Raw genomic sequence first — 23306 nt, forward strand, 5'->3', positions numbered from 1 at the left:
TATATTAGGTATAGTTCACACACGAGGCAAAATAGCGGAACAATGATATTAACAGCGGAACAATTATATGTTTGATAAACACCCAGAGTTTGCGCCTGATAATCGCTACAAGTTTAAAAGTACCTTTAATAAAATTTAAATGTCATTTGTCAGAATCAGCTGATTAGATTTGGCGCCAATGAAAATTTGTTAATTTCATTTTCCCCAAACAAAAATATCAAAATGTCCAACGTTTATTTTCAACCTAAAAAAATAGCAACAAAACAAAACCTTAATTTGTTAATAATATCCATAATATCATTATAACTGTTTTATTCAATTTAAACTAACGATGTCGTTTAAGCCGGGCTCCATCGTAAAAATCCAGGTAGAAAATTTTGTGACTTACAGCTATGTGGAAATGTATCCTGGTCCAAATTTGAATATGATAATTGGACCCAATGGAACTGGGAAGTCGACAATGGTGGCTGCTATCATACTAGGGCTTGGTGGAAACCCAAAAACAGTTGGGAGAGGCACCAGGTTAGTCTAACTTTCCTATGACCATCTTAATTAGTTTAAAACATGGACCTCAGCCGCTTATAGCCTTAAGTAAATTTTAGATTCCTAATATACAATTATTTATGACCTATAATTGACATGTTAATAAAATTGTTGTTTCTTCTTAACCCAAATAGAAAAACAACTGATTTTTTTAACTTTGATCTTATGGGAAAGGGAGGAGAAATCACTGCTTAAAGTTTGTCTAGTAAACTACCTACTAATACCCTTTTATGAAAAAATATTAAATTTTATGGAAATTGCCTTTCAGTACCCAGAAATTATCTATTAAAAAAATTACTTGGCTTTGTTATATATTAAAATTGCCTGAACACACCAAGAGTTGGTGACTTAATAATAAATAAATCCCAATTTATTTTGCACTTCATTTGTATAAATTATTACAAAATCTAATCGTGGAAAACTTGAAAAGCTGAAGTCTGAATTTGAATCTTAATATAAGTTTTAGATTGTATATTATACAAATGTAAGTTCTGCTTCTTTAAACAATTCATTTAAATGTTCTACCTTCCCCCCTTTCAATTTTATACACTAGTATAAGATTGGATCTCTTGATAAATCCTACAAAAGGCAATCAGTTCAAACTCCTTAACATATAATTTAAGGAAGTATATTTATTACAGTTTACAGTTATTTGCATAGCTTTATTTTGCTAAGCAACATTTGTATACCGTCTTATGAGCAGGCATTAAGCAGAGAATTACATTACTTGACTCAGGGCTATTGTTTAAGAAATGTAGATAGTATTTTGATTTTACCAGATTTTATATTGTCTGTCAAATAACAGTTAAAGCTATAACTTACCCTTAAAAGGCATAAAATAAATGGAGAGTCTTTGAGCACTGAGCTGTTATAATGACCCATTGATTTGTCATTTGTGCTGCAATAATACTTTAAAAGCGACACATCTTTCTGATTTTATAATCGTTTGTAATTAACTGGATAATCATTATGCCACACTTGTATAACAAATAATAACCCCTACCTCTTGCCTTCGGTACATGACAAAGTCCTTTTCTATTTGCCATTAAACACCCAAGTGAAAAATGTAAACATTATTTATCATGAAAACTAATGATAAAGAACAAATTTTAATCATAGATGCTTTGTTATTACAATTGGTTTTTTCTCTTATCCTTTTATTTTTTACTATTGTTACTTTTTGACATTTGCTTTGTTTTGTTTTAGTACTTAAGCTTTGTGTTAAATTTTTTTTTAGTACATACTAATCTTGCACTGTATATTTGTCTCAGCTTTGGGATTACTTCCTGTTAAGAAAACAAATAAATGTATTAAAGAAGTAAAATCAATAAATTAAATACCTCATTACTGTTTTTCTCATCAGTTTTAAATCAAAATCAATGTATTGATGCAAATTACAGATATGTCAATATAAATGTTTTTCAAGTGGGCTTTATGGGTTTTTTATTTGTCTTTTTTCAAACTTTGGCCACAGTAATTTTTGAAAAATATTATATATTATAAAATATATTTATATAAAATAATTTATATAAAAATATAACTATTCTATTACATTACAGAGTCTCAGAGTATGTAAAACATGAATGTGATCATGCAAAAATAAATATATTTCTTCAAGGTCACCAGCAAAATTCTTTTATTAAAATAACTCGGGAGTTTAACACTCAAGAGAAGTCAAATTGGAAATTAAACAACAAAAGCTGCAGATTTGCAGAAGTTGAAGAATGCATTCAACAGTTTAATATACAGGTAAAGAAAATGCTTATACCTTTCCACTTTCTAAGGTGTTTAGCGCTATATTCTTGTTTTGAGATTTTGTATTGATAAATTTAAAATTCTTAGGTGGACAATTTATGCCAGTTTTTGCCCCAAGATCGTGTAGCAGACTTTGCCAAACTAAACAAGCAAGATTTATTAAGAGAAACTATGGTAAGATTATTGTTTGGAAAAAAAAAATATATATATATATAATTAACAATTTTTTTTGTAGAGAGCACTTTGTCGACATGACCTTATCGAAAAGCAGGATGCCCTTATTGAAGCAAGAGAACAACACAAAAATTTAACCCAGCAGGCTGGAAAACATGGGCAAACTTTGCAGGAGGCTCAAAATGATGTTTTAAGATTGGAAGGACGAGTTAAGAATTTTAATAAAGTATTAAAATATAAAGGTGAGGTTTATGTTCATTTTTATTCATGGTTTAAATATAAAATATTTTTTTTTAGAACGAATTACTGATATTGATCGAAAAATTGCATGGAGTGAATATGAAGAAAAGAGGCTGAAGCTAAGTGAGATTAAGGCAGACAAGTTGCAAGCACAGCAAATTGTTGACAAACACAAGTAAATGTTTTGAATCTGTCAACCAGTATTATTATCCTTAAATATTTTATTTTTAGAAGTGAAATAAAACCTATAGAACAACATATTAACCTGCATAAAGAGACATTAAATGGTATACAGCGGAGCAATTCAGAAGTAGTGCAAAGCATACGGTAAATTATTGAGATTTTAAGCTTAAAAGATTAGATCTATGTAGATTAGGTAGATTCATTAGGGAGGACAACATATAACCTAATAACTAAGGATATAATAAAATATTACACTAAATTCAAATAGTGATTATTGATTTATTAATATTTATTATAACAGCCAAAAGAAAATACAGACATCTTAATATAAAGTACAGTAATATTTCAGTTATAGTAATATAAGAAAAATATGTAGAATTTTATCTTACTATTTAACAAAATATTTGAAGAAGAAAAAATTATTAGCCTAAATAAATTATATCAAAGTAAATATAATTTCACATTAGATCGCAGATTAAGATCATGATAAAGCCTATTGTTAATAATTTTTGTAAATCTTAATAATCTTTTCCATTAACAAACGCCTTAACAAAAATAAATACCTTAAATAAGAATTTACTAGTTTAATCGGACTCAACTTAAAACTGCTAACATTTGGCATATAATTCATCAACTACCTATCCAGAACAATTCTTTCATTGATTTTTGAATAATTTTGCCCTTGTCAGTTAACCCTTCTAACCATAGTATATAATATAGTTTAAAACTAATATTGATTTTTAATTATTTTACATTCCATAGGAAGCAAGAAGAGCACATAAACACGACTACAGAAAAAATAGAATCCCTTAGCGATAAAGTGCGCAAAATCGAGGATGAAATGCAATTAAAGCTGGAGGAAAATAACCAGTGGGACAAACAAATCGAAGAAGTGGTGGCTAAACTTGAAGATATGAAAAAAGCCCACCATAGTTTATCCGCGAAGATGAATCAAGGTGTCGAGAAAAAAGCAGCAATTTTGACTGAAGTGTCGAACGATACAAATCGTATAAGGCAGCTGCAAGACCAAAAGGAACAGATTGAACAAGTGGTGAGCGAAAATAACGCGGAAATTCGGGCATTACGAAACGAACAAGAAAGGATTGAAAATATTAAAGAGCAGAGATTTGAAAAGGTAACACACTCTTTCTAATATTTTTTTTTTGGTAATTCAATGTCTCTTTTAGTTGAGAAGAACTAATAATGATGCATATACGGCAGTTCATTGGTTACGGAATAACGGTCATCTTTTTAAAGGTGAAAAACCTTGTTTCTATCTTGTTGGGTCAAATAATAATCATTAAACGTTTTTAGGTGAAATTTTTGAACCAATAATGTTAGAATTAAACGTACTAGATAATAGTAAGGCTAAATATGTAGAATCCCTAATTCCCATGAGAGATAGGCTAGCATTTACATGCACAGATAAAGGGGACATGAATTTGTTAATTCAGTCTCTAAGACACCATCAAAAGTTATCTATTAATGTGGTATATGCAGGTAAAAATGTAATTTGTACTAAGAACTATTCATTTTCTGTGCAAGGCATCAATTTAAATATTGTGAATGTTCAACCTACAAAATATTGTGAGATTTTAGGCCCTCCAAACGAAAAATACAACCAACCGAATGTACCTATAGAGAGATTGAGAAAATATGGTTTTTACACTTACGTGAGCGCCCTAATTTCTGCTCCTGTTCCTATTATGAGATATTTGTGTCGGACTTATAAGTTACATAATATTCCTGTGGGGGATAAAACTACGAATAACTGCTACGAAAGCGTCCCGCAAGAGATCAGTGTGTTTTTTAGTGATACTTTTAGGTAATGAAAAAGCCAAAATCCCAGCATTCTAGTTAAAAAAAATAGAATTTACACATTTCAGATATGCTATTATGCGCTCTAAATATTCAAACCAAACGAGTACTCGTCAAAACGAAGTAACCGGTGATGGTGGGTTGTCTTTGTCATTAGATGTTATAAGGCTGGAAAATGTGAAAGGTTGAATGGTAATCATTTACTGGTTGGTTATAATATTTTAATTGTAATTATTGTAGGCAGGTGTAATGATATGAAAAGGAAACTTGAAGGTTTGCAGACTCAGATAGAAAATTATAATGTGCAAATAAGTAAATTAGAAGAGAAAATTAAGGCGAATAAAGAAAAGGTGTTAGAAATGCAGAAGCAAAAGCAACACATTGATGTAAGTAATCTATAAATGAGATTTTTTTCTTTGTTTGATTTAATTAAATCATGATTTTACTATAAAACGTTATTATATTTGGTTAAAGATAAGACCTTATTAAAACTTAGCATTAGCCTGTAAAATTTGTAAAATTGTAAACTGTAATTTGTAAAATTGCTTACCCTTATTTAAGCACATATACGAATTATTTTGTATGATTTAAGGAAAAAATCTGGTGGGTGTTGGTGGGTTAAACAATTTTTAAAACATAGAAATCAGGACTTACTTACTGTATACATACATACTGTGTGAAATTATAAATTTTATTTATAATTTACTAGCTTAGAAAAAAAAATATTAATAATTAATAATAAATAGGCATTTCCCGTTAATAACACCGGTAAACTCAAATATAATTATTCCTATTTAGATTTTAAAATAGTTTTATTAACATGATTACTGTTTTTTGAATAAATTTTTGTCTCTATTCCTTGGCAATAGGAGTTTGTGTGCTCTCAAAATGTTCGTTCCTGTTAAGCATTATAAATCCTCTTAATTTCTTCCTTGGTTCAGTCGTAAATTACAAAACTTAATCATAGAAAAATAACAGCACATAAAAAATATAAAACTTCCAAATTTGAAGTCAATTACATAGTATTTTCCATTTTAAGAAGTAGGTGCAAGGTTGTAAGTGATAATTGCTATATTTCCTACATTGCTAAAATTAATTATGATGTAGCACAAAATTCAAATAACTTTTGGAAACATGTAAACAACTTACGAAGATTACTCATATCCCAATATTATGCTGCTAAATAGCAGATTTGCTGAAGCTGGTCAGGATATAGTTAGTTTGTTTGCCAGTCATTTGCAGCAAAAACATGAGGGTATAATTCCCTATTATTATATCGGTTACAATCTTGTTTTTAATTCTATTCATGTATCTCTAACTAATGTCTTCAAAGTGGAAGTTGATGGCTTTGAAACTAAATAATGACCTGATGGCATATCATCGGTTTTACTAACCAATTGTGTGTTTTCCCTAGCCAAACCTCTACATTATATTAAATTGAATAGTTAATATAGCTAGACTTCACCATTCAGGAGATTACCTTTCCTTTTTGTATTTGTAAATAATATTGCTAAATATTATTGTAATTTATTAATAAAGATCGTATTTATTTATTTTATTATCTATTTCGTCTCTTTTTTTATTCCGGATGTTTTCCAGCCTTCTGGAAAACAGGTTTCTTCACTCCAATATATAAAAGTGGGAATAGGAATGACATTACTAACTATAAGTATACAATCTGAAATTCCCAAGTTTATGACAGCCTTTTTGCCCAACAGCTCTCATGGCGTAGTCGGAATATAATTATACATTAGCAACACGGTTTTTTAGGGTAACTCTACTGTAAATAATTTGCTTACATATTAGCAGTTGTTGTAGTGTAGACTTGGGTGTATAACTGGACAGTAAATTGACATTTGTACCTTATAATGAGATTGTCAATAATGGGTATGCATAATCTTGGTTTTCTTATGTGTAACTCTTTTCAATTGTTCGTTTTGGGCTTGAAAAATGCGTCCACCCTTTTATTCTAACTATATGGAAACAAATTGGGCCATTCAAAAAGCTTGGATTCGACTTCTTCGTATCCCAGTTTTCAATAAAATATTAAATTAATTTTTTTAATGCCCTGGTATCGATATAACTATTACATACATACATACATTACCTATGATAACAAATGTACCAGAAATATACGAATGAAAATTTCCTTTATTTTCCTATAAACATTTATATGTATTAAAATATACTTACACAAAGGAAAACAATAATAAAAGAACAGACGTCTCCCATGAATTTTATACAAAGAGAAATTACGGGAAGAATAAATTAACGGATTTAAATACAACAAATAAATGAAAAATTCAGTTCTATTATTTAATACATAATCTACTATTGCTTTATTCAATTTATTTAACATTGATAAGTTAGTAGGGGAAGTCTTTTCTCCATGAATAAAATGCTAATCCTAATTTCAGGGGTCAAAAATATATTACAAGCAGTCAAAAACCTACAAAGAGTTACTGAACACACACACACAAATTGTAATTAATAACAAATAATATTTGAATGGTACATTGCACGACATCTAATAAACTGTTAAAATTACAACAAATTGAACAATCTCGGATTAGCAGATTTCTACTCAGCACTAGGAGCGAGTGAGAGAGAACCATCGGACTGTAGTGTTATAGGATGTAAATACATAAATAAATCTGTTTTAAATATGTTAATTAGTCAAATCGAATATTAGTCTTGTTAGGATTTCAGGAATTAAAGAAGTTTAAGGCGTTGCTCTTAAACTTAGTTTGCTCATTAACGCGAGTATAAACAGGTGATTTAATGGCTTTATTTATTTCCAGGATTTCTAAAAGATTCAAATACCTATAATTCAACCAAGTACATACCCAATTATAGAATGTTTTAATAGAATTATTTACCTTAAAGCCATCCAAATTATTTATGATTAGTAAATAAGTAAAAGAAATAATTAATACTATTTACTTCAATTGGCGGTCCGAATACGGGGTTTTTTATTTTGCAAAAAAATCAACTTTAAAATTAAATTTTAAGAAAACTATCAAGAATTAAGGACTTTTCAAAGACTCGTCAACAAGTCGAGAAATTTATGAAAAAAGTTAGCATATTATGTTTCAATTAATATTTGATGTTCATTGTTCATGAATATTCAATGTTTAAAATTGCAAACAGACAAGTCAATTATCTTAATTTTGGAAGCGTAAAAAAAATATAGGTGTACTTTTGAAGGAAAAAATTTAATACAAGGTTGTATCAAAATAATATTATTATTTGTATATAGTAAAGTATAGTTTTTTATCATTTTTGGAATCACATTATCACAAGTTAATGGTGGATAATTTTTGACTTCTTAATAAGGGTTGTTTATCGAATATAATAAATAAATACAAACTATTTTAGGCTCTAAAAAATAAAATTGCTTCGAGTCAGCACAATCTAACACAAATGCGGGATAACAAAAAAAGTCCCGAAGAAATTAGACGAGAGGCACGCGTAAAAATGAAAAAACTAGTTCAAACCATGGGGCTTTTACAGGAAACCTTAAAAAACTATTTTAAGGAGCTAGAAAGTTTGATAACTACGGCTAACTTAAACTCGAGTAAAATCGAGATTTTACGACAAAAAATTGAATATATGGAGAACCAAATCGTTGACTCAAAGAGGTATAAACTAGATTTTCTTTCGTGAAACTTTTCGGTAATTTATTTACTATTTATTTAGGTTGATTCATGAAGCTCAAGAAACGCTCTCTTTGGTAACAGACCGATACAATGCTGCGATACAAGAAGCCAAAAACCAGCTTCAGAAGGCAAAGTCGCTATCGGGCGGTTTTACACCGGCTGACCAACAATTTGATCAGTATAGAGAAGCGTATGAGAGACTTGGAAGTAAGCTTAGCAGGAAAAAAGTTTTAGAGACATTAAAATTATTATTTTTTCAGATAACTTGGAAGAATTGGTAGCGGAAAAGGAAAATTTGATTTCACGAATTGATTGTTTAAATACAGCCGACGATCAGGAGATTCAGGAATATGAAGATAGGGTGAATCTTATTGAAAAACTGACTTCAAATATAGAAGGACTTAATGTGCAGATTAATAAACTTAGTGTTAAGATGGATAGGATGCAAGTGGTAAGTGAAGTATATATTTAATTTTGAATTAATTATTCACCAAGAATATTAATAGATCTGCTTTCCAGTTATTATTTTTTTAATTTATTATTGGTTTCATTTTCTAATGCTTCTAATGCCTCGAGTAAATTAACAAAAGAATTTACGAAATACGTTTTGTACTTTTTTGTATATTTACTACCTCAATTTTTTTTTTCAGGAATGGTTAACTCCACTGAACGATTTAGTAGCTGGAATTAATTTGAGGTTTGGCAGTGCATTTGAGCGAATGGGTTGCGCAGGCGAAGTTACCATTTGTCCAGGAGATAACGACAAAAACTACGCTGATTATTCTTTATCGATTAAGGTAATTTTCCAATTTTTATAAAGGTCGAAGATAGTTTAGCAGGAAAATATTTTGTATATAAATATCTTACATAAAACTATGCCGCATTAGAGTAAGCTCCTGGTGGCAATTTTTCAGGAAGTCGTATTTTCGATTTGTATTTTACATAAACGCAAAGTGATTATTTTGCAGATTATGTATTTGGTCAATACAGTTTTTAAAATTGCCTTTTTTGTTACGACACGGATTTACTTACACTTACATTTTCTGCAATGGTTTTTGGTAAGTGTAGGGATGGTTTAGTGTTAGATCGTAATATATAAGAAATCCCCCATGATCTTACAATTTACTAATTGCGCAAAAAATCTTGGTCTATGAATTGATACAGGACTTCGCTTAAGGGAGCAAATAGGACTTTATGTACAAAGGCCATATATTTCCTTAAAGATGCTTTATCCGCATTGTCATTTATTAACGGTCGTCAGTCTTTAGCGTTAAGTCAGTTCAACTATTGCGAGATTTTATATGGACCATGTCTAACAAAGGTAGATACAAATAGAATTGAAAAATTACAAAAAAGTTGTTTGCGATTTATTTACGGCATAACAAAATACGATCCTGTGTCACATAAGCTACACGATGCCAATTGGTTGACTATGCAGGCTAGACGTAAAGGGCATTCATGGTATTTCTTCACAATATTATTATAAAATTAAATATAGAACATTTGTTCATAGCTTAAACCTAAGATTTAGGGGTCTTATATCTCCACCGCCACATAAAACGTCTCTATTTCAAAGAATTTTTTCTCATAATATTTGTAAACTATATATAACTGTTCCTCATTCATTAAAAGTACTAAAACCTTCAATATTTAAAAAGATGTTAAGACGGAAACTGTTTCGTGAATTTAACTAATAAATGCAAAGTGCAGTACAGCTGATTTACATTTTGTTAACTATTTTCTTTGTTTTTAACTATATTTTTCTGTGCATCATATTTAAAATTTAAGTGTATGTGTATAGATTTAATTTTGTTTAATACATTTCATTATTTTTGTAATGTATTACTCATGCGATTTAATATTATTAGTATAGTTTTATGTTTAATTCTATAGGGGTTGAACTTTGAACAATTTGTAATTGCTTTCATCTCCTTTTTTGCAAATTATACATTTACTTTTTTAGATTATTGTATTGATTATGTTGCAAAAAATTAACGGTATTATTATTATTATATATTTATTTGCCGCTTGGTATAACTTTTACAATGCTTTGCAGGATTCTTAATTTAATTATTCATTTTCTAACAGTTTACGTCATAACTAAATTATTAACAAATGTTTTGATTTTTATCTTGTCCTCAAGTGTATAGTTGATATGATCTCTACTGTTTTTATTATTATTTTGCGAATAGTTTTTGCCTACTGCTCTCCAAGATACAAAATCAGAATATAACAACGCAAAATAAAGGTTATTTTACTATGGTGGATGTTAATAGCTCTCTGGGCCTGGTTTGGGGATCACAATTCACGGAAGTAATTTTGATATTCCTTCAATAATCAATTTACAAGCCAATTTAAATGCCAAGTTTATTACCAATGTAAAAAGGCAATTTCCGTTTTCAAGTTGTTTAAATTAGCAAGCTAATGGCATTTTTGAAGACTGGGGGATGAAAGAGTTTAAAAACTATTGCAATATTTAATAGGTAACATTTTTTTAGGTAACATATAGAAATGGAGAACCGCTCCAAGAATTAAACTCTACAATTCAGAGTGGTGGTGAACGAGCAGTGGCAACCGCCGCTTTTATGCTGGCGTTACAAGAATTAACTCCAGTTCCTTTTAGATGTGTGGATGAAATTAATCAAGGTAAGAATCGTTTTACGTTATATTTGAATCGGATATTTGGGAAAGGGTACCTCTATACTTAATGTTAACCTTACAGTAGAAATAACGCCCATTTTAAACTAAAGTGCATGCATATTTAATCATGTATATATTTTTGCTGATACTTACTGACTTTACAAAACAAATATTATTTAGCAACTTGAATTGTAAGTTTTGATTTCATCAACAGCTTGCCTACGCAATTTTTTCTTCATAAACAGGAATAAAAAGTCATTTTATGCTAAATCTGTACGGAAGATAACCTATCAATTATATTTCACCAAGCACTCCTGGTAAACAAATGCTTATCGTATCATTCAAAAATCACTGTTTTACGTTGTTCTAGGAGACCGTTGATACTTGTCCAGTTATTACAAAGAAACCGGTAATTACTTGCTTCGATGTGCTCCATGCACGAATCACTTTTGTCGCATATAGCTCATCTTGGATAATCCATACAGTAGATAGCTGCTTTGATTCGGATGCAAGCTTTTGATGCCCCACAATTGTTTTTCGTTAGCATTTCTTTGTACTAATTGATATGAGCATGCTTTTGGATTTTTTGTTAAATTGTGTGGGATCCAATGAAGACAATTTTTGTTCACGGCTAAATGGTCATACAATATCTTTTGCTCCTCATCCTAATTGATGCTCATTATACTAAGAATGCCTCAATCTCATGATTTTCATCATTCAGCAAACTGCGATCACGATAGAACTCGCGTTTCACAGTGACAAATGATGGGCTTCATCGTCAAAAGTTAGTAAGTTGAGCCATACCCCCCTGTCTTGATAATATACGTTGAAAGTCGTAAAAAATCAACGCACAATAAATAGTGTTTACGAGTTAACTCAATTTTTGAGTGACTGTAAAGAGTACATGTTGTGCTCAAATGACAATAGGTTCTGGAGAAGATAAATGTTAAACTTTAAGATGGAAACATCAATCGTAAACGTAACATCATCCTCCAATATTACGCCATCTTAAAACAATTCTTCGATAATTTAAAATTTATTGGTCAGTCAGTTTTTTTCAGAATACGTTCGATTATTTTAAATACTATTTTTCATGTTGGTTGGAAATTATAGATTTCACCAGCGGTATAGATATTTTGGTCAAAAGTATTAATCTACATCCATAGAGTTTATTGAGGCCGATAATATAGGGTGTGTGAATCCTCTTAAACCTCTTAATTTTAAAGCTACAACGTGTTAAACTTTTAAGAAAGAAAAATATTTTTTTTAACAGTATTTTCTTATTACTCTTTATAAGATTAATAAGAACATTAATTTTTAAGGATCTTTATTATTTTGTTTAATTAAATTTGATATATAAATATTTAATACAAAAACAGTGTTAATCAATTAAGGATTATTGACCAAAAACAGTGATTTTGCAGAAGAATTTCTTACTGGATAAATGTGTGGGGTGGGTGGGGGGTGTAAGAGTAATGTTTTTGAAAAACGTTTTTTTTTTTGTAGAAGACAGGCCGTTTGTTAACAAAACTACCCTTATCCCCCCACCCACCCCATACATTTTACCAGTAAGAAATTCTTCTGCAAAATCACTGTTTTTCGTCCATAGTCCTTAATTTATTAACACTGGTTTTGTATACATAACTGTAATACATAAATAAATTCGTTACATTTTCTATTTCTATATAAGGATCGCATTAGAACCGCGTTCAAGGGAAATTAGCTTTGGTTATGTGTAAAAAAGGTCATAAGATCAATAATAATTTAAGTATCAATAAAACAGAGATTTTGCAGAAGAATTTCTTACTGGGTACATGTGTGGGGTGGGTTGGGGGTCAAGGGTAGTGTAATATAAAAAATAAACAAATTATAGCAAATTTTTTGTAATTTTAAAAAGTAAATTATTTAATAAAATTGTTTTTTGTTTCCAAGGCAATTATTTATTGAAAAAAAAAAAACGTTTTTCAATAAAAATACCTTTAGCCCCTCACCTACCCCACACATATACCCAGTGAGACGTTCTTCTGCTTAATCACACTGGTTTTGTATTTATATAGAAGTAAAATTAAATTTGAATAAAAAAATTAATCCAAAAGAATAAAGACCATGACCCCAATATATATTATTTAAATTTGATATAATTTTGTATATAAATATTTAGTACAAAAACTGTGTTATTAGATTAAATATTATCGACGAAATCAGCTCAAAATATCAGCGAAATTTTAAAAGCATTTTTTGATGTCAAAGATTCTATTTAACTGTACCGGTTTTTTCTATCAAAACATTCAATATCATTTCTATGTGAGCATTACTGGTAGAGGAGAAAATAATATAAGTAGAAGTTCCCCTAAAATAATAGAAATTCTTTATTGGCTTGGAAATTATAAATCATCCATCTTAACCGTAATTGTTAATTTATCACGTTGTTTATTTTATTCAAATATTTTTTCTCTCTTGTGATATTTATCGCAGCAGTGATTTTAACAACGCCTTCTCTCATAAATAACCAAACATATTTTCCTTGTCTAGAATAAAAATTTATTTAAATTGAGGGTAGTTTTAAGGGTCTCTTTAAATGTGATAACATGTTTATCCTTATTAATAATAAATATTTATCAGAGCAATTTGAACGGTTCTTTAAACCAAAAATTAAAAAAAAAAATTTATATGAGTTTTAGGCATAATGAATAAATGATTTATCTAAGCAGTGGTTTTTGTTTTATCACAGTTTATTTTAGTTAACCTATTTTATTTGTAATATTTATAACATTAATGATTTTAGCGTTTCCAGCAACCAAAAATTAAAAAAAAAAGCGTAGATTAAATCATATTGAAATTTTTGTTTTATCACGTTTTTTTTCGATTTTTTTTCTCGTTTTATTTAACTGAATATTATATACCAATTCATTTAAAAAGGGAGTGATATAATTTCTATAAGGAATATTAAATGAGAAACGCATACAAGTATTTTAGAGCTTTTGAATTGATATTGATATGGCCAAAGTGATTGCATTATTATAGATTATATCTCCATAATTAAGTAAGGATAAGATTAAATAAAAGCAAAGCTTAATTTATTGTCAAGTATAAGTGCCAAATTTTTTGCTTCTGAGAGCACTGGAATTTTTTATAATGCAAATATCAATAACAAGAGTTTTTAAGATTAAATCAATACTTTTTTTATTTGAGCCAAGAAAGAGAACATATAACTTAGAGGTATTTAACTTAAGATTATGGTCTTCAGCAAATTTTTAAGTCCTGATTGAATTGATTTTGAGAAAAAGAAAACGATTTTCAAAGATGACCATCTTATAGCTTACTTAAGTTGACAATTTTTTAAACTTCTTATTCACCGCCAATTCGTTTTCAATAAAACATATTATTAGAAATTTTACGGTTTTATCATCTGCAATTTATTGCCAAAACTGTAAAAAAAAATACAAAGAAAAACTTATCGTAATCGTTAGCTTATAATTTTGTATTAACGATTTCCACTTTGGTACTCGTTGAATCCCTGATATCTGAAGATTTATATTTTTTAAATATAAAAAATATGTTTTTTCTTTTGCCAACCTTGCTTGGACTCTGAGGTGGATTAGGTTTCTTATTTGGTGTCTTTGTTGGTAAGGACTCCGATAATATCCAACGACATAACCTAGAAAAATTAGGTTCATACTTGACATCAACGTATTAATTAAACTTACTTAGTTTTTCTAAATGCGGTCCGGAAAGACACGTTGGTAACAGAATAAATCAATGGGTTTACGGCTGCGTTGGCTATAAGCAAATACTTGGATGCAAACCATAATGTGTAATATGTTCCTTGCACCTAAAAAATAAGAAATTTGTAATGTAATATTAATAAACTTTTTCTTCCAGTATTTGAATGATATATATCACATTAGCGTATGAAGTTTTCTTTCTGACTGCAATAGTTGTTAGTAAAGGTTATTATTTTCTAGGTATGGATGCTAACAACGAAAGACGCATTTTCGAATTAATAGTGGAAACGACAAGTCAACCGGAAACATCCCAGTATTTCTTAATTACACCGAAACTTGTGCCCAATTTAAATTATTCCAGACAACTTCTCGTTCACATCGTACACAATGGGCCGATGATTAATGCAGATCAGAAATGGTCTGCTTCTAAATTTTGTAATCCCAACCGGTTACAAGTTCAATGAATGTTTGGCGGTAAACAAATTTAGTGCCTGGAAAATGACTTGTACCTGATTATAAAATGCACTTATTTGTTTTCTGGTAAGTCTAAATGTAAAAATGGCGGTAAACGTATTTTGTAATGTATGTATGATTTGTACAGACTTATTTGTTGATTTTGTTTAGTGTTTTGTACTTGAATATATAACCTATTTTATTTTAAAACAATATTTGTTTTTTTTTATCATATTTTTCTGTTAGACTGATCTCTATAAATGACTTTTCTTTACTGATTTACATTATCTCTCTCATATTGGGAAAAAAAGAACAATCTATTTTTTATAATATACACCCTTTAAGGATGTTTTAAAATATGAAATAAATTTACTTACTATATTTGTGACACTAGTTGTAACCCCTGATGCGCTAGCCTTTAAAACTTGGTGGCGATACATTATGAAAGCTGTGTAGGGCAAATGACAAATCATAAAGGTCAGTATCACAATAAACATCATTTTTGCAGCATTTCTTTTATATCCCATTTGGTGATGACTGAAGTTTTTCACTATAATCTTTTCATATTTGCTTAGCTAAAATATGCCCTTTACAGTGGTGTATGTTAACTAAAAATTAATTTTAAGTTACCTTTACGAATATAGCGCTGTAGCAAATCATCTGTATAGATAACGGTAACAGAACTAACGCGGTAATAATGACGTACCAGTATATGTTCACCACAATGGCATCTTCAATGCAGTAGGTTTCATCAAAATTCTTCCAATTGCGCTCCTTAAATTTATTTTGTCGTTAATCCGTCCATATATAATATACTAAATGTCTGACTAATGATAGGAAAAACTTTAAATATTGTGTAGTGGTTAAATATTCTCTAGGATCGAAAAGGAAATCCCTATTTGTTATTATTTTATTTTATTTAAAAATTAATGGTTTTCGAAATATTAAGAATTTTATAATTATTTATTCAAAAAATACCGTCAGGTACGACGCTTATTAAGATACGCTATTAATCGGTCATGGCGAAAACTTCTTTTGATATTTGATAGCAACCTCGTCAATTTAACAATGTTGATCATTAGCGTTTTTTTTTGTCGACATGGCTATAACTACTGCCATACTTGATTTAAAAAGAAATTATTAAATTTCAATAACTAATAATATTTCAAATAGGCATCTTTATATAAACTTGTATTTCAAAATTGATTTTTTAGGCTTTTTTTCTGACCCCCATTTTTTTTTAATTTATTGTATATATAAACTGTTAAAATATTTAATCAGTTAAAAGAAATTCATGAGAATATATAGGCCTGCAAACGCAATTTTTACATAAAAACTAAACTAACTCAAAAACGTTTAGACTTAGCACAGCACATTCTACCTTAATTATTTCTAGAATTCTATTTAGAATGTAAAAAAATATAATACATAGGGTGTATAACAAAGATTGTACCAGTTTTAAATAGAACTGGAACACCGTATAATTTCGTGATGTTTCCTGAACAATCTACTATTCCTAGTATTAGGAATATACGGGACAATATCATATGAGAACCGTTATCGTTAGAAAGATTCTTAGAGAGGAAAGTAGTGTATTATTTGATCTTTTCTTTAGACGCAACTTTTCTATATCTACTTTGAAACCTTAAATTTAAATAGTCTGCTACTTCATAATCTTACCCTATAGTTCCTAAAAAACCCCAATGGAGTCGACAAACCCATCGCTATCAACCATGAGAGACATATGACCATTTTAGCTCTAGGTTTATCAATTTTACTTTCATTAGGCAATACTATCGCTGTTAATCTATCATATGTTATTGCTGACATACTTATAACACTTGCCAGTAAAATTGTACCTACGGCGTATAAATTATAGACAAGACTGTGAATAACTGTTACTAGATAAATTTTATACATTCCAAAGGTCCTTCCAATTTACATCCAACAGGGCCCAGTTTGTAATTTTGATAGTAATCATATACGAATATGAAACAAGGATAAATTATGGTAGATAACATGTCTGCTACTGCCATATTGCCTAATATTAAGTTGCTGGGGGTTCGTATATGTCTGTTACTCTTAAGGACGTAAATTACCCATAAATTACCTAAGAAAAAAGTGAAATAAGCAAAACTTTTGTAAAATTGAAAAAAAAAATTATATATACCTGCTAAGCCCGCAATGCAGAGAGGAATAAACATACATAGCTTTGTAATGAGATCTTTGGTGCCCTTATTGTACCAAATTGTATTAGGGAAATCCTCGGTTTCATAATCGATCTAAGTGGTAATTTTTGTTAAAACTTAAATGCATATCTTTTTCTGGAATACATACCGTTGTATTGTGACTACTGCTAGTTAAATTTAGCTCACTTCCATTCATTTTCAAAACATTGTTTTGTACGCACTTATATATCTACTCTGAACTTTTTAGGCCACTTCAATATTAAAACAACTCATTCGATCAAATAAGTGTTATCAGTGTTGGCAAACTGTGGAAACGGCAGAAATTGATTTCTGTGTACCAAGCTTTTAGTTTGTTTTTTTGTCGATTGTTTATCTAGATACTTAATAAAGAAAAATTAATTGTCGATGGGTGATGTATCGCTTTTCTACTTACAAAAAGGATATCTGTACTTGTTTTTCATAGTTGGTAATGATTTACACACGTTTTTTGTTAATGGATTTATTATTATCCCATGTATATTTTCTAAAAGCAAAATACGTACAAAATTAAGTCTGACCAAATGATTTTGAGAGATTTCTACATCAACTGTATTTACAGTATCGTGTTTATGGATTTAAAAATTTTCCAAAAACAAAGATTACATTGTGTTTTAAAAATCTCTTATGTGAATTTTTCAATATACCTAAAAAGCTGTCCACTAAATACAAAGTAAATGTTACTTATTTTGAAAACATTTAAGCAACAAAAAAAACTTTTTTGAAGACCTTTTGAACTACTTTTTATGTTAAAATAATCTTGGTTTTAGTTTTAATTAGAAATAAAATTCTGAGTATAGGTATATATTAATTTTTTGTATATTTTTCAGTGAATATATTTGGAATATGTAAACAATAGATGCGATGCAAAACATGTTCCAATCACATGCTTGGAATTTGATGTAAGTATATATTTCTCGCATTGAAGTATATTTTATATGAAAAGCAAACGCATTAGTAATTTCTTTGTAATTTTTTTGAAAATTAATATTTTATGTATTTATATTACATTACATCCCAAAAATGGTGGGTGTCGATATCGGCTTAAGATCCCCTCTTGCAACAGTCTATCTTTCGTAGAAATAACAATTAACTCTTTTATGAATAAATAAAGAAAGTTATCCCAGTCTCTTTGGTGGCTAAAGACAACTTTGGCCAAATGCCGATTAATGGTTTTATTCATTCGTTCCAAAAAGCCATCTAACGGTAGGTGTCATGCAGTAGTCCTCGTTTTCTTGATTTCAAGCGCCTTACAGATGTTCTGAAACTGGATTCAAAATTTCGTCCTTGGTCTGAATGTTAATCTCAAAAGTTACACTAAATCGGTAGATCCATTCTTTTATTAGGGCGTTAACATAGAGGCTTCCTGGTTTGATAGAGGATATCAGCCTATTTGCTGAAGTAGTCCATCACGACCACGATATATTTATTCCTTGCTTCTGATTTAGGAAGCGGACTAGCAACGTCAATAGCAATCCTTTCAAAGGGACTTCCCTCGTTGTACTGACGCATCAAAGCTTTCTGCTTCCTCTATGACCCATTACTTGCATATCCAACTTATTTCTTGCACCAGTCCCTTACATCTGCCTTGCTATTGACCCACTAAATTTTTCCCTCACTTTTTCCATGGGTTTTGTTAGATAAAGAGAGAATAAAGCTATCCTCTTGACGCACCGGCATGGATTTCCTCTACCAAGTCCGAAATCCGACATTTAGGCACAACGATTTGCATTCTTTCCTTTTTGCCGTCGTAGTCAACTATTTGCCGTCGCAAGAATCCATCTTCCAAAATTAGAGAGTTCCATTGTGCCTAATATGACTTGAAATTCGGAGAATACTTGGCAACTTCTTCCCTTCCTTTATCCAGGTTAGGAGTATCTGGATATCAGGGTCTTCCTCTTGATCTCTTATAAGATTTTTATATTGTCAAGTATCATCGACGATGGTGCTTGCTACTCTGCCCGCTGACAATGTTTGCAGTTTTGTGGACAGGATCTTTTTCACAGGGTATCTACATTTCCATGGATTCTTCCTGTGCGGTCTTCAGTGTCAAATTCATACTCCTGTAGCATCTATCCTTCTTGCCACTTGACCCTCCCGATTTTAAAGCTGAAGGAGTCATTTTAAAGCTGCATAGTCATTTCGTAGCAGAAGCTTGCCATAAAGGTACTTGTAGAAGTACTCTATCCATCATCCAGCAACGCAATAGTTACACTTTGGCTTGAACAGGGTCTTACCAAAATAGATGACATTCTTTTCTTGGCCACCCTGGATTTCGGACAGCACGTATCCTATACCCACATCGCTAGCATCAGTACAAATTTTCCTTCAGATAAAGGTAGCTCAGGATGGTGCGCTTGTCAGAGCCCTTTTTTAGGTGATCGAAAGCTTCCTGACTTGTGACCTTTGGAATTTTGGTTTTCCTTCTGGTCAGTCTGGTCAATGGTTTTGCGATGTTTGCAAATCCCTCCATATAGCGTCGGTAGAAAGTGCATAATTCCAAGAAGCTGGCCAATCTTTCTTCTTTAAGGACTCCTTGTTTAAAGCTTAAGTCAAAGCCGTTAGTGTCCATTATATCCATCCCGATGATCACCTCATCCTCAATCTAAGCCACTATCACAGGACGTTCAAATGTTACTTTTCCTAGGGTAAACGTTCAGTTTGTTTCAACATGGACATTTGCTTGATCTTCCGTCGCTTTTCGTAGACGCTATTTTGATTGCCGAACCTTGCTATACCGGGTCCTATAATTGTTTTTGTAGTAACTGTATCCAGCAGTACAGGGTTTCATCTATATACGTGTCGACAAAAACACTTTTGGTATGTTGAAGCAGCGAAGAGACCTGGGCCCTGTTTACGGGTGCTTGCTGAATAAAGGTCGCAACGATCCAACTTCTAATACTTCCAATGATCGCTCCTTGCTGCCTCTTGACTTCCGAATTGTCGAGAGTGGAACTAGTAACTTCTTTAGCCACATTTTCAACACTCAATTTCAATTTCTGGTCCTGGGGGCTACGTTCTCCAATCGCCTCCCTAATCATCCGCTTAACCGATTCTTCAAAATCGTCCCCGCTTGGAATCACTTGCCAGACACGAGCTTGATCCTTGTTTGGGTTTTTGGCAGCCTCAAATTCAAGGGCCCCTTGTTAATGCATCTACTAGTTTAGGTGTATGTGCTAGTAGAAATACCTGCCTTATTTCACCGTCGCGGAGTCGATCCAGGAATGCTTGAACTGTCAAATGTTTCATGATTCTTTCAGGGAAATCTAGATATACCAGTCGAATCAAACATGCAATATCGTTTTCAAACTCTTGCAAGGACTGTATATTGCTACAAGCTTCGTTCTTGTTGTTCACTGCTGAAGGTCTACGGGACAGCTCATCGATAGTGTTGACGTTCAATGTTGCAATTTTGTTTTGAACATCCTGGATGCTGTTCTCCAATGAAAAAATCCGCTTTTTCAGTGAAGAATATGTTTCCATAATTTCTTCTTTTAATTTCTTTTTGTTTTCAAAAATCTTTTCTTCCGATGTGACAGAATTCTCTCTTAGCTTTTCTCTAAGCGCGCTTTTTCAATTGGTGAGTGTAACAAAGTTTCTTCCAGTTTTGCAAAATTTTCCATCAAATTGGCTTTTGATCGATATCGCTTGCACCATCAAAAGCAAAGTTGTCCGGGTCATCGCCTTTCTTAAGTAAAGCGTTAAGAAGCCGCTGCTACTCCAGCTCAGCAACTTTTAAATATTAAATACACCAGTTTCGGCGTTTTCTCACACTAGTCCTTTTAGTTGACTAATATTCAATTCACACCTCATACCTGTGTAGTTACCGTTCGTTAAGATGTGAATTAAAAGACTCACTCGATGCACAAAATAGTCTTAGTGATTTATTTTACTTTACACACTAAAGACTACCGGAAACATTTATTTACACGGTATTTATTTACTACTTATGTCGATTTAAAAGTCGCGCCAATATTCCTACTTAAATAGGTCTCGCAGCGGCGCAGGCTCCTTATATACTAACTACTACAGATCATGCTTCCGGAAGATTCGCTAACCTTCTACGCCTTTCCAGAGATGTGCGGTTACCCAATAACACAGAATAAAAGCAATTAACTGGAAATCAATTTTCAATCAAGGTTATTAATAAACAAACAAAGGTAGAGACTTAAACAATTTTTATTTAAACTCGTTAAAAAGTATTATTAAATGAGCCCTGACCCCAATATACTTTATATACAAAATGCAGTAATAAGTTTTTTTAAATATACAAAACATGCTCGAAACTGATGAGAAGGGAGTAGCCTAAAATAGACGTCTTTACAAAAAATATAATATTCTACAAAATATGTATCAAAATTGTTAATTTATACCCCTAATTGCTATTTTATTATTGTTACGGTTAGTATAGGCAATGATGATAATAATAATTTGGAGATGTCTGATTATCATAGTGTATAAAGTAATAAAGTAACTTGACAATACTTTTTTTTAGTATTAAGACTGAGATACTGAAACAAACAATTGCTAGCCTAATTACGTAACTATTAAAGGCAATCGTCTACAGTCTTAATAGAGTACCATATTATAAAAAATAATACACAATTCATATAAATAAAGTCTTATAAACTAGAAAATAAAATAATCAATTTATAATAACAAGAAGCATCAAATAAACGTAAAAAAAGGCAAAATAATAATGTGTTTCACATAATATAACATAAACTGAATCTCGCGCGAAGAAATAAATAAATTTCGAACCATTGGCTAAGTACTAGTCAACATAATATTATATACAAACGCAATATTTATTATTGGACCGGCGAATTAAGATTAAATGCAACCAAATGGAAATATTATATATTTGTATACTTAAATTGTCATTTAAGTCACTATAAGATTGACTTTAAAGCGAATTTCGGTTAAATGCGGCTCTGATTTAAGCAAGAACTCTCAGGTCCGTACCAGAAAAGAAATGTTTAAAAAAAATGTTTAATTGGGTCCATCGTCCCCGTCCATGGCTTCGTCCTGTGTGGTGGAATCATCACCTGAGCCGTTGCCGCTGGTCTGGATGGAACCTCGCTTGGTTGAGCTAAGGCGGGATGAGGACAGGCCCATACCAGCACCCCTCCTGTAAAAAAGGATTTGTAAAAAAGGTATTTTATTTAAAGGAGTTTTGCAAACCAGGCGAAGCATTTAAAAAACTTGCCTTAGCTTAAGGATTGAAATTTAAGGATGCGGAAATTATGGATACTCCCTAGAAAAATTTAGATAATAAAAAATCTTGTAAGGAAAACTAAATGTGACTGAAAAGGTTGTTTTAAAGCTAATTGTTAGACCAATTGGTTAAATGATATGCGTAATACTTGCTGCACCTACTTTTGTGTAAAAAATGAATGGAAACCAAAGATTTATGTTTATTTTTGAGTATATACGGGATGATCCACAGATAACACATCGGTAACGCTGTTTATTGTAATGTCGAATAGAGCCTAAACATCTATTTTTTTTAAATATATTCGCTAAAAAAGCGGACCAGATAATTTTTAGTTTTAAAATAGCCACTGGTCAAAAGTATATTAAAATTGTATCAATTTACTTTCATTTTTATAGAGTGTTTTTAAATGCTCACCAAGTTATTTCGTTATCAATTATTTATGAATTATATCAATAACATGACCAACAAAAGATAATCAACTATTACGCCGAGGTCTCACATAAAACTTGTCTTGGAATGGTTGAACTGCTTAGTTTGTAAAAGTAGAGTTAAAAACTTAAAACTTTGCATTTGGTAACATTACGGCTTAGTTTACCCGTTTTGTAGAATATTAAACTTCCAACTTTCCAACTTAAAATTTTCACTAGTTTTTATTTTGCGAATAACAGGAAAA

The 23306-nt window shown here is 30.8% G+C and overlaps 3 protein-coding genes across 5 annotated transcripts in view; 1 reads left to right on the top strand and 2 right to left on the bottom strand.

Annotated features, from left to right (window-relative positions):
- The first annotated feature begins 185 nt into the window (after positions 1-185).
- LOC126740820 (structural maintenance of chromosomes protein 5) lies at positions 186-21519 on the top strand. Of its 2 annotated transcripts, XR_007662007.1 has the most exons (20): positions 186-522; positions 2103-2292; positions 2386-2472; positions 2534-2714; positions 2770-2887; positions 2944-3039; positions 3658-4030; positions 4083-4152; positions 4210-4395; positions 4495-4720; positions 4782-4897; positions 4954-5099; positions 8092-8354; positions 8413-8579; positions 8633-8823; positions 9023-9169; positions 10871-11018; positions 14978-15277; positions 18246-18317; positions 21406-21519. XR_007662007.1 is itself a non-coding variant. In XM_050447012.1 (18 exons), the coding sequence occupies exons 1-18, from the start codon at positions 332-334 to the stop codon at positions 15199-15201; spliced, it is 3120 nt and encodes a 1039-aa protein (XP_050302969.1). In that variant the 5' UTR covers positions 186-331; the 3' UTR covers positions 15202-15403. The 2 variants fall into 2 exon arrangements, 1 of the variants encoding a protein (XP_050302969.1); XM_050447012.1 differs by lacking the exons at positions 18246-18317; positions 21406-21519 and having other exon boundaries at positions 14978-15403.
- On the bottom strand, positions 14405-17712 carry LOC126740821 (substance-K receptor-like). The gene is made up of 8 exons (XM_050447014.1): positions 17528-17712; positions 17361-17472; positions 17109-17300; positions 16871-17049; positions 15821-15964; positions 15568-15765; positions 14720-14844; positions 14405-14670 (listed from the first exon to the last, which is right to left on the bottom strand). The coding sequence occupies exons 1-8, from the start codon at positions 17573-17575 to the stop codon at positions 14484-14486; spliced, it is 1185 nt and encodes a 394-aa protein (XP_050302971.1). The 5' UTR covers positions 17576-17712; the 3' UTR covers positions 14405-14483.
- A 744-nt stretch (positions 21520-22263) lies between the features above and the next one.
- The window catches only part of LOC126740819 (myosin heavy chain, non-muscle), a 54406-nt gene continuing 53363 nt past the window's right edge, over positions 22264-23306 (bottom strand). The window contains exon 15 of one of the 2 annotated variants that reach the window (XM_050447010.1): positions 22264-22546. In XM_050447010.1, coding sequence (XP_050302967.1) covers positions 22408-22546 — 139 coding nt within the window. In that variant the 3' untranslated portion in view covers positions 22264-22407. The remainder of the gene's footprint in view (positions 22547-23306) is intronic. The other variant, XM_050447011.1, reaches the window with a different exon arrangement.

This window comes from Anthonomus grandis, chromosome 9, assembly GCF_022605725.1.
Source record: "Anthonomus grandis grandis chromosome 9, icAntGran1.3, whole genome shotgun sequence".
In the NCBI taxonomy this organism is placed as follows: domain Eukaryota; kingdom Metazoa; phylum Arthropoda; class Insecta; order Coleoptera; family Curculionidae; genus Anthonomus; species Anthonomus grandis.